Source organism: Lingula anatina, chromosome 4 (assembly GCF_051362555.1).
Source record: "Lingula anatina isolate TDL-2025a chromosome 4, LinAna3.0, whole genome shotgun sequence".
Lineage (NCBI taxonomy): Eukaryota > Metazoa > Brachiopoda > Lingulata > Lingulida > Lingulidae > Lingula > Lingula anatina.
This window is the reverse complement of record NC_141770.1, coordinates 27,799,305-27,812,738: the sequence shown is the minus strand read 5'-3', so window position 1 is coordinate 27,812,738 and position 13,434 is coordinate 27,799,305. Positions and strand designations below refer to the sequence as shown.

The following is a 13,434-nucleotide window of genomic DNA, read 5'->3' as shown; positions in this document are numbered from 1 at the left end:
TTACGATGTCTTAAGATACTATGATTAGAATTCAAATTCTTCTAACCTACATTACTTAAATTATGTAAAAGTTGTAGAATAATTGCATTTCCAAACAAACTATGTTGTTGTTCGCACAGCCCACTCCCCTACCCTCCCCCTCCCCCCCCCCCCCCCCCCAAAAAAAAAACAAAAAAAAACAGCCGTTCCGCCAGCAGTATTGTATTACTCATAGGGATGAGGATGAATTAACTGGAGTGTAAACTTGGCATATAAACAAAAATTACGAGCATTTACGAAAACAAACTTTTCCCTTACTAGGGCTTTAAACATAAAAATTGTATCAGAATACAGTAATATGCTCAAATATCCACAAATAGTAATACATATTTAATTCCACCCCCTCTTCCCCAGCAATACTGAAGGTGCTGAAACGTTTATAATCTGAAATAGAAATGTGGCAACGCCATATCAACCCGGTGGGCCTATTTATTTATTTATTTATTTACTTATTTATTTATTTATTAAACGTAAAATACAAGTGAGAAGGCAGTTTTGAACATGTTGAAATATTCTAAAACAGTTAAACTTCTAATCTGATGAACAACATCAAAAATGCTGTCTTTGTAACAAATTCATTTAAATGAAGAAAAACGTACTATGCAAAAAGTAGATACACTCGTGACTCGTGAGAAAATTTCCATTTGATTTTACAAAATAAACCTTTGCAGTTAAATATCGTCAACTTCCAATCCCATGAAAAACATCACGATCTGTTTTTTTTTTTTTTTTTTTTTTTTTTGTAACTTATGTAATATGCTAGTATTGACGTTATTTTTGCCCGTGCAGACCTAACTTTTAAACCCTCTACCAGGGCGACTGATAGATTTTTTACAGATATTCACAGATGTGTCTCTAGATAAATAGGTGGTCATTTTGAGACACCAACAATTTTCGGGGCCCTTTAGCGGGCCCCAGATCCTACGCCAAGGGGGGTGGGGGCTTTGCATCCGCGAATCCCCCTTCAAATAATCTTGAATCCGCCCCTGTACATGTAATTCACTATACACTTATACAGCGGGCCTACATTCGGACTATCGAACCTTCGGACTATCGAACCTTCGGACTAATGAACCTTCGGACCAATGCACCTTCGGACTATCGAACCTTCGGACCAATGAACCTTCAATGCACATTCGGACCATTGAACCTTCGGACCAATGAACCTTCGGACTATTGAACCTTCGGACTATCGCTACGGCCCCGACGGGACAGTGCGGCCGTTGTGTAGGCCAACATTTTTTCAGCGTGTCTGCTACATGGTCACAAGCGTGTTCATGCCATCAAATTTCAATCCATTGTCACGCCAGACGGGTTGATTGCGAATCTGTTTGGGCCCGTGGAAGGAAGACGACACGATTGCTTCATGCTGACCCTTAGTGGCATTCTAGAGGACTTTGAGAGGGGCCAGTGGATGGATCGAGATGGCGACCCATTCAGTATATATGGGGATCCAGCATACCCTCTTAGAGACTTTCTCATACCCCCATACCGCACAGCAAATCTGACACCTCAGCAAGAGCTCTTCAATGCTGAAATGTCATCCGTGAGGGAGTGTGTTGAATGGCAATTTGGAAAATTGATACAGCAGTTTGCATATCTAGATTACAAGAAAAATTTGTAATTATTTCTACAGCCTGTTGGAAAATTATATTTGGTAGGGGGGATACTTGTAAACTGCCACACATGTTTATATGGATCACAAACATCCGACTACTTTAATGTAGACCCCCCACAGCTAGAAGACTACCTTAGCTAAGCCTGAAACATGGGACTAATTTCCTTGCCAAAACTTATGAAATTTATTTCCTATCATAGTTTGAGATTTAGTTTTCAATCTTAGTATGGTGAATTGAGTATTTTAAGATGTTGGATTTTCTATTCCTTAGATTTAATACTTTGTAGGATTAGCTGTGAAAATTGAATTTCATTTTGGGCTACATTTTCAACTTCATTCATATGAGGCACACTTTGCACTTGTAATTGAAACATATTTCAGGAGTACATAAAAAGTTTTACATAAATAAAATCAGATATAACAATAAGGTGATCTTGGTCTCAAGAGTTTTTACTGTTAGATGAAGGTTCAAGAACAGAAAATAAAATAACAAAATGCACCAGTTTAACCAGTAGGTCATCTTAACCTTATGTCACTGTCTGTCAGACAAGGGACCGTGCAAAACATCAAAATTTAACATGTTAAACAGTCACTTACACTGTTTGATAATTAGATGTCCATATGGAAAATTAAACAAGGCAGCAATGTACAGACACACTTATGCCAAAGAAAGTGAGTAACAATATGCATAAAACACCTGTGTGTTCAGACAAAAAAATAACTTTATTTAGTCAGTTTTTATTTTTTTAAGAACAGATTGCATGATCTCATACATTTGCAGCTGCTGGTTTCTCTGCATTTCCATTTGCTCTCTCTGGAGCTTCAACTCCTCTTCCCTCAGCTTGCTGTCTCGCTCTGACTTTTCCTTTAAGAAACTAAGTAGTTCTTGACTTTCTTTACTTGATTTTCTCTTCCTGCTTCCTTCTCTTCCTGCATCAGTTTCACCTAAAAAAGATTTTTTTTACAAAACACAGTTATGATAATTACTATTCAAATCCTCAATGCCATATTCAATTATCAAATTATAAATATGTATGCCTTAACCCTCATCCACAAGGAAATGGAACCCTACGTAAACCCTGAAACCGGGCCTCAGAGGCCCGGTGTACCATGAAAATCTGACTCCCATCGAAAAACATTCAAAAATCTAATTTAATTTGAGTAAATGACTATGATCTTGTAGTATGCATAATGGAGGACACATTGGCACTTTTTTTTAGTTTGCAGGTGAAAATTTTCATGAAAAAATAAAAAAAATTAAAGATTTGTATTTTACCACCCAAGGACTCCCCTAACATAACGTCATGTTTTACTTAATGAAGAATATATTGGAAATATTTGAAAGTTTGAATGGTAAAATACTGGGTATGCTATATTAGAAGAATTCAGTAAAAAGGCGATGGGGCCAATTTCTTGAGTTAAAAATGTAGCATTTTGACATGGAAGTGCAAAACCTACAGGTAGTAAGAAGAATACTTGTTTTAAAAATATTCACCAAAATTTTCACCACCAAACTTTCAAATAATAACAAAATGTACATCTCTGTGCAAACTGTGTAGAAAACAATGGTATGGTGACTGAATATAAAATAGGTCCTTTTCTTTATGGGAATCCAAATCTCATGGGTATAAAAATGAAGATTTTCATGATTTATTTTTCATTCTTTCACTCACTATTTTATCATCAAAATTTTAAATATTTCCAATATATTTTTCATAAAGTATCCTTATAGAAAAGATGTCAGAATGATCATCAAATATCAAATAAATAGCTTTTTCATAGGGGAGTTATTGGGTGATAAAATGCACATTTTAAATTTTCTATTTTTCATGTTTTTTTTTTAGTTTTTTCACCTAATAGTTTACCATCAAACTTTCAAATATTTCCAATATAATCTTCATAAAGTAAATTTAAAGGAAAGATGTAGAAATGATCATCCAATATCAAATAAATAGCTTTTTCAAAGGGGAGACAATGGGCGGTTAAGTGCACATTTTTAATTTTCATATTTTTTTCATGAAAATATTCACCTGCAAACTTTAAAAAAAAGTGCCAAAGTATCCTCCATTTTACATACTACAATATAACAGTCATATACTCAAATAAAATAAGATTTATGAACATTTGTGGTGGGGGAGTCAAATTTTCATGGGGATTCGGATTTTCATTATGAAAATCTGACTGGGGGAGTCAGATTTTCATGTTACACCAGTCCCTTGCTCCCTTTACCTCCACCTGGGTGCATGAGTATACACTGTGTATGGAAAATGCAGAAAACTTTTTTTCTCAAAATGGAAAGTTTCGCAAAGGTAGCGCAGTCTATCATGTATGTAATAATGATAGATTTAAACTGATATCTGCATATCAGGTGACCGATTACTCATAAATAATAATTTCTCCAGGTCTTGAATCTTTCACAGGCAGATTTCATTGACCATACTGATAGTCATAGCACACATGATATTGCTTGTGTAAAACATTTTATAGCAAAGCTATTAGAGGTAACATGGACTTATTTATCCCATGTGGAAGTAAAATTATCAAGCGACCGGGCCTAAGAGGCCCGGTTTCCAGGAAATGGGACTAACTTTTGGAAAAGTTAATTTCTACATATGTTGTAAATTATTTCAAAACTAATTATTTATCCACTGATGGGGTATAAGTTGCTTGAGGATTACATGAAAGGAACAGGCTCAAAACCTCATGCGAACGAAGAGAGAGCAAAAGATACATGGGTCCGGGCCTGCGAGGCCCCTGAAAGGTGATTGAGGGTTAAACCATCTCAGATGAAATTAATGAAAGCATTCAAAAGTGGTATCATTTATCAGAACTGTCAAAATAAATACTATAATTATTTATTGCCATAGAATTATATTTTATATTATACTTACTGTCATCAAGAGAAGACATCGCTAGGTCCCTTACTAAAGCTCCTTTTGCCTCGGTGACAGCCTTCTTCTCAGACTTTGCTTTCCTTTCTACTTGGTCTACATCTTCCATCAATACAATCCAGTCTGTTAAAAGCCTGCTGAGTTCACTTTCTTCAGTCTCTTCTACACCACTTCTAACAGAAAAAAAGGAATATATACATGTGTGTGTGTGTGTGTATATATATATATATCATTTTGGAGATATGACAAAGGGTACTGAAAACAAAAAATAAAAAGCAAATTAATAAATAGCAAGTTTAAATGGATTTTGCAAAGCAAAAAAAAAAAAAAAACACAATAGAATGTCACGAAAAGCAAACATCAAGAAAGATTCAATATAAACTCACGCTTTTTGTGACTTTTCCTCATGTTCTTTGTGAATTTTTAGTAAATGCTTTGCACGTTCCTTTGTTTGGCGAACAGTTACGCTTTTTCCTTGGCCTTTCTGTTTAAGCAATTCATTCATCATTTCTGTAACTTTCATCCAATCCCCTTTCCCCCTGTCACAGTCAATCTTGTTGGATACCACTATCCGCATCATTGCCGTGTCAAGTTCTGTGTTATACTGAGCAGACATTCTATGACTGAAATAAAAGTACTTTAAGAAATTGTGTCAGTTATAAACGCCCCCCAAGTCAAGTTATTCCAAACAGTTTGTGGCCATCTGCATTACTAAGTGAAAAATGGCGCCCAGCGAGCAGGGTGAGAAACATGCTCAGTTTGTAACGATTTTATATCCGTTTTCACTTACGTTAAACCAACCTGCAGGCAATCATACAAAGAAACATATGTTCATTTACCAGTAAAAGTAGTTTAACGCGTATCAAAAGTGTATTAATGTGTGAAAGACCTCAATTCGTACTTACTTTTTTCGACGAGGATTTCCTAAAATCTTCGTAGCTTGGAAGAACGAACTACGAAAAACGAGGTTATGATGAGCGTAAAGCGATGACGTAGTGCACATGTTCGTCCTTCGTCTTCGTTGTTCGTCGTTTGCTAAACCTCCCTAATAGGGGTAATGTCTTTAACAGCAAGCCGTATGAATGCTTACTACATCAGAACATAGAAGTAGAACTACTTCTATGATCAGAACTAACTCACAAAACCACAGAAATAACGTTTTAAAGTATTAACAGTCATTTTTATAACAATTAACCTATTTCGGTAATGGAGGTTAGCATAACGGATGCAAGGTGACACGCACTCTTTTTCAGTTTTTATCCTCGGGATAACTTTGCATAACTATTGAATGAATTTTTTAGGAAGAAGTTGGTCCTTGCTTAACAAAAATGATGTTTTTAACTTTCTAAAACAACATTTTCTTCAAATTTGGTCCGTTACTGAGGTTAGGCTCTTAAATGCGACACCCCGACTTTTGTGAGTTAACATTCTCTATGATGGAACGCATCATTCAAAATTAACAAATAGCACTGTTTTATTAAACTTCATGTATTAAGAGTTTGAAAAATGCACAGGAAGGCCATTTAAGAGCATTTTCTTTTATTCTTACACTGAGTTAAAAAAGCGTTACGGAGGTTAGGGGTTACTGAGCGACATTGATTAAACTATGACAGTGACGTAACTAACCAACAAATTCGACAGAGAACACCATGTATGATAAAAAGAAACATGAATTCAAATTAGTTGAGGACTAAAAACACTAAAATACGGGAAAATATAAACTTTTTCTTGTGGCGAATCAGCTATAATACCGGAGCGACACGTTGAAATCGTGCTTTTTGCGGCATATAGACCCCCGGGGTTCCCGTCAAAGCAAGTGGTACTATATCAATTGTTGTTTTTTAAGTAGAACACATCGGGTCCTGCTAAAAAAGGCTAAAAAAAGCTAAATTGCAGATGCTTTTACTACTGAAAATAAGCTGCGACAGGTATTATTCAGAATTGTACCCTTTTTCGTGGAATGGCTGATTATATTACTGTCATTTAGGTAAATGTTATTATAGAATACTGTTATCTAGAAGAATGGATTTTATTGTATCTTATTCACAAGCATGTTCTAGCTGGCAAAACTACAAATTTGCATAAATATATAAGAATGTGACATTTCATTTTAATACAAAACTCTAGACAACTACATGCATGGTTGCTATAATTAGGAATGATATTGTGCAAGCTGCTAATGCACATACCTTTTCTTCAAGCAATTATTAAGTAAATGAAATAATAATAGCTTTGTTTCACCAGGGATAAACTGGTGCCAGTTGAGTACACTCTGTATGTCATCTGAGAGAGACTTTTATCCACAATGTCCTTGGACAACTGATAATGAAGTATTGAAATTATCAACCATACTGTAATAATTAAATGCAAAATAGCGAACCAATAAAGATATTAATAAGAATAATTATCTTAAGCAAAGTCCAATACAACTTTTAAAAAATATTACATTGTTAAGTCTACATTTAAGAAACAATTAAAGCTTATATATTTATTTATGGCTTTTTTGTCTTTCATATTTTATTAGCAGTATTTTCTCAGTCCACAGTGCAAATGATGCACGTTCTGCCTTGGTAAATTGCGCATTTTTGTTTCTGCTTCCCTAACATGTAATGAACTCTGCGAAAATAAAGCCAACTTTGGATCCTGGGTAAATGTTGATGGTGATTGTCCATTTATCCACGCTTTCGTGATATTCCTCTGCTTTAAAAAATATTTTAGTTCATCACCGGGCAAGGAAGGTCGCTGAAATTATTTTGCATATAAAAATGCATTTTCGGAAAATTTTATACCAGTTAAAAAATTGTGTTGTACGTGAACTTAGGGGAGAAACCGTAGAGAATCTACGTACGTAATACTTCCCACTCGGTGCAAGTGCCAGAAAACGGAGACCACCGCTCCCAGCATCTACTACTATTACTTCCAGTACCTTACTAACTTCCAAAGGGTCGTTAATGTAAACATAAAATGTAAACATAAAATGTAAACAATAAAAAATTCATTTATACATAGGCCCGGCATAGACCCCAGCCAGTCACTACAAATACGTACGTTGGGTCAGGGATAATCATATATTGATCATAATGTATGTGCGCGGCGGACGAGGGGTTGATGCAAGTTCTTGAAACAAAAAAGAACAGATTATGATAAGCGATTACACTCATTGCCATTTTTATTTTGTATCATTGATAGTAATGAGTTCAAAAAGTGCAAGATTACATGTTGTGTGATGACGTCATCACTTTATGAGCTCCAACTGGGAAAGTATATTAATTTCACATAGGGCCCAGAATAAGCCTTACAGCCCGGGAGCCACTGGTCTGCCGCTAGGTGGCTATTAAACAAACCGGAAGTTCGAGAATTTGAATTGGGCAATATTTTTTGAGATTTATAGGGTGTCATAAACGGTGTATTATCTCGGCTATTAACGTACTTGGGGTTACAATATGTACATTGTCATATTGAGAAATAAATTTCGAATAAAGTGAGATGACCCAAAAGTTGATCTACAGCATATTTAATGTTGAAAAATGAGTTTGAAATCGAAATTTTATTAAAGCTATTACGGAAGTTCGTTTTTGATTTTGATTTTTGTACCTATAGAGGCCTCCGCACAACTTGAAATTACTACAAGTTGTGGAAAATTTATTCAGCTTTCTGTCAATGTAAGCATGTAAAGAACTTTGCCTTAAGCTGTGAATGGCACAAATCAATTCACGGCCATGTCAGCCTGAAAACTCTCACTTACGATATCCGCATATAAGCCTCGCTTTGACTTAGTGCTTTCTCATGAGCTTCAGTCTCGTTTTAGTTTTTTCTTCACACAGTATTACTTATATAGAGCAACTGGGTATTGGGGACAATGAAATAATTTTTTTCTTGGCACTTACCACGGTGCTAATACAAATGAACTTTAACATTTTTTTTCATTGTAGATAAACCTTTTTATTACATGAGGCCAACTGATGAGGGTATTCCTTTCATTAAATATGAAAAATAACAAATGAAAGACAATTTACATTTAATCACATTGCTATATATTTTATTTTAATTTTACATAAAATTCAACTAGCCTGAAATATTTTACCAGTGAGACATGTACATTGCAAAATAGTTATTTTACATTACATTGTACATTAATTACCCAGTAGGTGATAATTCAATGCTACTTTACTTGATTGGTACACATTTATATATATTTAACCATCTAACACACAATTTCCCTTTACACAGTGGACCAGAATTTTTACAAATAATATAATTTCATAAATTTTCCCAAAGATGTCATGTTAATTTTCTTTCAGTGATACCAGGTATCAATCCATATTTGCATTTGAATAAACTTGTTTTACTTGTATTCTGATAAGTAGATATTATCTATAAGCTACACATATATAAAAAAACCTGCACAGTAAAAATAAAACAATGTATTGTTAACTTAGTTGCACATACACTTTTAACTAACTTCATGTGGTTAAAACCTAAATTGATTTCACAAACTGCATTTCTATGTACTGTTACCAATAACTATTTATATTAGCAAGAGCACATATTTTTCATCCCTTAGAAGTATCCCAGAGGTTGTGGTGTTCATTGCCACACAGCATTTGGAAATGATGGGCGCTTTTGTTATGATAATTGCACGGCAAAAGGAATAATCCTGGTCCCATTCATGCTATTCAAGCCTAGAATAAATAATAGAGTTTTTAAAAGAATATCATAAAAAATTCTAACTACATTTATCAATTGCTCACACACATACACACTGAAATTAATCATAATTTATTGCAATCTTTGTAATAGGTAAACTGTAACAATCAATCTTAAACAGCACTGATTGATATATTTCAAAACATGCCTATGGTTAGTTTACAATACTGTATCTTTCACAACTACTGGTACCAATGCCCCCCCCCCCCTCCCCACCGCTTTGCAAACAAGTACTGGTACACCACGATATGCACATACGTATGCAGGTTGGATGACAATGTTATTTCGCAATCCACTTCATCCTTTTCACATTAAAACACGAAGAAATTGCATGAGAAGCCAAGATTCACTTATACGGTGACATTCATTCCATGCATGAGACCAGAAAGCCACTGCCATCACTCGATCAACTAAATGATAGGTACCCGGCACGGTGAATATACAGCTTGTTGGAAATGTTGAAATTCTACAAATTACAGGCCATCGCACATCTTAAAAATTTGATATGTTCAAAAAATATTGCCAAACTATGAAAAAACAGGAACAAATAAAGAAAAAAACCCTTAAGCTGCATTTGGCACAGTTCAAAAGTCAATGTTTACAATGACGTTTTGAGTGCGGCCATTTTGCTAATCGCCAGTAACTTTAGAGAATACTCAGTGAAATCGATACACGAAGACTTATTCGGTGTATAACATGTAACTTAAGCATATACTGTATTGTCCCGTCAAATTCATTAGTATTTAAATCTACTGTTCATTCCACAAACACATGTACAACTTACCTGTCTCTATGCCTTCGTCTCCCGCCAAATTTTTTTGGGGCTACCACTCCACGTTTTGAAAACGAGGCCAAATCTAATATTTTCCAAAATAACCGTCAAATCAGCCAGTGGCTCCCGGGCTGTTAGTTGAGATTATCTGCCCCTCCTTTGTTTGGTCAAGAATTCATTTAATAGGACATTGGACACGGTAGGCTGCAGAAACTTCCGAAATATATGGATTGCATCTTCTCTAGGACCTGACTACTTTGATACTATTTGCTTAGGGACTGGAGAATTCAAAGTAAAAGGAAGTGGGGAAATGTTTGTCTAGCTGAGCTGCAGATATTTGCTGAGGTCAGTGATGCCGATGGTCCTTTCTTTGTCATCTTGGTAGTACAAAATCCATGTGACTATTTCGGATATTTACCAGCTGTAATATAGACACCAAGGTTTTGTGTTCGTCAATTGAAAATAGAAATTTAGGAGAAATCATAGAAATGGCAGTGTTTACTTTTATTCTGAATATATGGATTTCGTCTTTTATCCACGTAGTAACCATTTGCAATAGTTTAGCTATTTATAAAAACATAATCATATATATATATATATATATATATATATATATATATATATATATATATATATATATGAAGCTGCTTATCAATAAAGAATCTGTATCTTGTTATTTCTATAATTACCTGACACTTTAAATGATTTTTTCCAGGGACTGGACAATTCAAAATGAGAGGTCCTCGCTTCAGAAATGTTTCTGTTTAGCTGAACTGCAGGCAGTTGAAGAGATCATGTTATTGATTAATAACAGACCCTAAATTCTTGATATCTTCTCTTGGGAATATAGAAAGAGAAATTGTAGAAACGGCAGTGTTGACTTTAACTCTGAAAAGAGCTGCATTTTTTATGGATGGAAGAGAAATCGCATTACTAGTAAACAGTTAGTTGTGGCAATAGATTCCATGAAACCCTTTTGTGTTAATTCACCTGTTATAGTACACACGTTTTGAAAATTTTGCAAATACTTTCAGAAAAGTGGGGAGATAATAACCTCATAAGAAAAATTAGCTATTTTTTTTTTTCAAAACTCACACTCACATTGAAGAGAGCATACAATAACAACTGCTGAAGAAATTGTGATTTCACCAAAAAGGGATAATGTTTTAAATCTTCTCATTGAAAGACAAACAGAAAAAAGCTAGTAGAAATTCTGTGATCAATTACATCCAAGAAGAAATGGAGAACACCTTGAAAGAAGAGCAGTGGGGAGACTATGAGACATTTGCTGTTTCTCTAAAAAATACTTCTGTTCATGAAAGAATTCAGGATGGAAAAAAAGTACACAAATGTCAGTACTGTGATATGACATTTCCTTATAAATCTAATTGTACTCTCCATGAAAGAATTCACACTGGAGAGAAACCATACAAATGCCAGTACTGTGATAAGACGTTTATTCAAAAACACAATTGCAGTCTTCATGAAAGAATCCACACTGGAGAGAAACGATACAAATGTCAGCACTGTGATAGGGCATTTACTCACAAACTGTCTTGTACTATTCATGAGAGAACTCACACTGGAGAGAAACCATACAAATGCCAGTATTGCGATACAGCATTTACTCAAAAAAGGAGTTGTGTTCTTCACGAAAGAATTCACACTGGGGATAAACGATACAAATGTCAGTATTGTGATAAGGCATTTACTCATAAAAATGCTTGCACTGGTCATGAAAAAACTCACATTGGGGAAAGGCCCTTCAAATGCCAGTTTTGTGATAAGACATTTACTAGAAAACAACACTGCATAGACCATGAAAGAATTCACACTGGAGAGAAAACATCCAAATGCCAGTACTGTGATAAAACATTTGCTAGAAAACAGAAATGCATTGAACATGAAAGAATTCACACTGGAGAGAATACATACAATTGCCAGTACTGTGATAAAAGATTTGTCATTAAAAACCAGTGCATTGACCATGAGAGAATTCACACTGGAGAGAAACCATACAAATGCCAGTACTGTGATAAAACATTTTCTCGCAAACAGAAATGCACAATCCATGAAAGAATTCACACTGGAGAAAAACCATACAAATGCCCATATTGTGATAAGGAATTTAGAACAAGGAATCATTATGTTCAACATGAGAGAACCCATACAGGAGAGAAACCCTACAAATGTCAATATTGTCTGCAGGCATTTTCTCATAAAGGGAGTTGCAATAATCATGAAAGAATTCATGTTGGCGAGAAACCCCACAAAACTCAGCAGTGGAGTGAGTCATTTGATGTAAAGTCTGATTGTGTTGTACTTTATCCTGAAGTTATTCACAGTGAAGGTAAACCATACAAGTGTAATTTTTGTAACAAGACATTTGTCAGCAAAAATGAATGTGATCTACATGAAAAAGATCACACAATAGCACATGGACATTGTGATACAGAAGTTGACTATTGTAAAAATGTGGTCAGCCCTGATATTGACAGAGTACCACAAAAATTGATCAAAAGTGAAAATGGAGATGATGGTCCAACAAGGAATCAGCCGTATCCTGTGGCTTTGTTTAAAAACGCATTTACTTAAAGTTTAGTCTTAGATATATACTAACACTTTGTGTTGTAGCATTGTGAAGATAATTCACATTTAATGCATAGATAGTTCTGTTTTAAAAATTAGGAAAAATTGGTTTGATGTACACGTTGTAAGTATTAAATGGCAATTCTGCTGATTACTTACTGTTATTTATCTTATTCCTTATGTTGTTTATGTTGACTGGCCATTCATGTAACGCTAAATTATTAAATAAAAAAATTAAAAAGACATCAAATCAAGGGGCAGAGATGAGGTAGGTCATGATGTAGGAGAAGGGGAAAATTGCTTTTCAATCCAGGATAATTCATTTTAGCTGGACAATCCCGTGGATAGCTTGTAAAACGGATTGGAGGTGGTTAATGTTATATTCTTTTGCAACAAACTTACAGGATTTATCTATTAAAATGTGATAAAAGTATATCGTGCTTGTTCTCAGAAAAGTTCAACAAGAATTGAGACACAATTATGAAAATTTGCAAAACCATGAAAAGATTTTAAACATGAATAATTACTAGTATTCAAAATTTCACTCTGGTGACATAGTTGACAAAAAATGAATGTTGTATTGCTCTTTGCTGCCAGTGACAACAAGCAGAGCTATACCGTCAACACTACAAAGGTGAAACTAATCACATACAAAGAAGCCTAGGAACAAACCATTTTGTATGTATGTATGCCAAAAGGTGGGGGTGGGGGTGGGGGGGTTTGGGGGGCAGGTATATCTCCTGAACAGAGGCTATTTCCCTAATAAAGATGTTCTGTTAGACAGGAAATATTGTTCTGCAAGACATGAAATATTGGAG

At 34.9% G+C, this 13,434-nt stretch overlaps 2 protein-coding genes and 1 long non-coding RNA gene across 6 annotated transcripts; 1 reads left to right on the top strand and 2 right to left on the bottom strand.

Moving 5' to 3' along the window:
- Positions 1 to 1,252: 1,252 nt before the first annotated feature.
- On the bottom strand, positions 1,253 to 5,593 carry LOC147762700 (uncharacterized). Of its 4 annotated transcripts, none has more exons than XM_087011002.1 (5): positions 5,454 to 5,593; positions 4,935 to 5,171; positions 4,603 to 4,721; positions 4,549 to 4,569; positions 1,253 to 2,602 (listed from the first exon to the last, which is right to left on the bottom strand). In XM_087011002.1, exons 1-5 carry the CDS (start codon positions 5,549 to 5,551, stop codon positions 2,385 to 2,387), a joined length of 693 nt encoding a protein of 230 aa, XP_086867128.1. In that variant the 5' UTR covers positions 5,552 to 5,593; the 3' UTR covers positions 1,253 to 2,384. The 4 variants fall into 4 exon arrangements, with proteins under 4 accessions (XP_086867128.1, XP_086867129.1, XP_086867126.1 ...); XM_087011003.1 differs by having other exon boundaries at positions 4,603 to 4,718; XM_087011000.1 differs by having other exon boundaries at positions 4,549 to 4,721.
- A 2,961-nt stretch (positions 5,594 to 8,554) lies between these two features.
- LOC147762699 (uncharacterized) lies at positions 8,555 to 10,175 on the bottom strand. Its single transcript, XR_015333900.1, has 2 exons — positions 10,040 to 10,175; positions 8,555 to 9,230 (listed from the first exon to the last, which is right to left on the bottom strand). It is a non-coding gene; the product is annotated as an uncharacterized LOC147762699 (long non-coding RNA).
- LOC106169069 (uncharacterized) lies at positions 10,167 to 12,770 on the top strand. Its single transcript, XM_013548372.2, has 2 exons — positions 10,167 to 10,372; positions 10,743 to 12,770. Exon 2 carries the CDS (start codon positions 11,267 to 11,269, stop codon positions 12,620 to 12,622), a length of 1,356 nt encoding a protein of 451 aa, XP_013403826.2. The 5' UTR covers positions 10,167 to 10,372; positions 10,743 to 11,266; the 3' UTR covers positions 12,623 to 12,770.
- Positions 12,771 to 13,434: the final 664 nt, after the last annotated feature.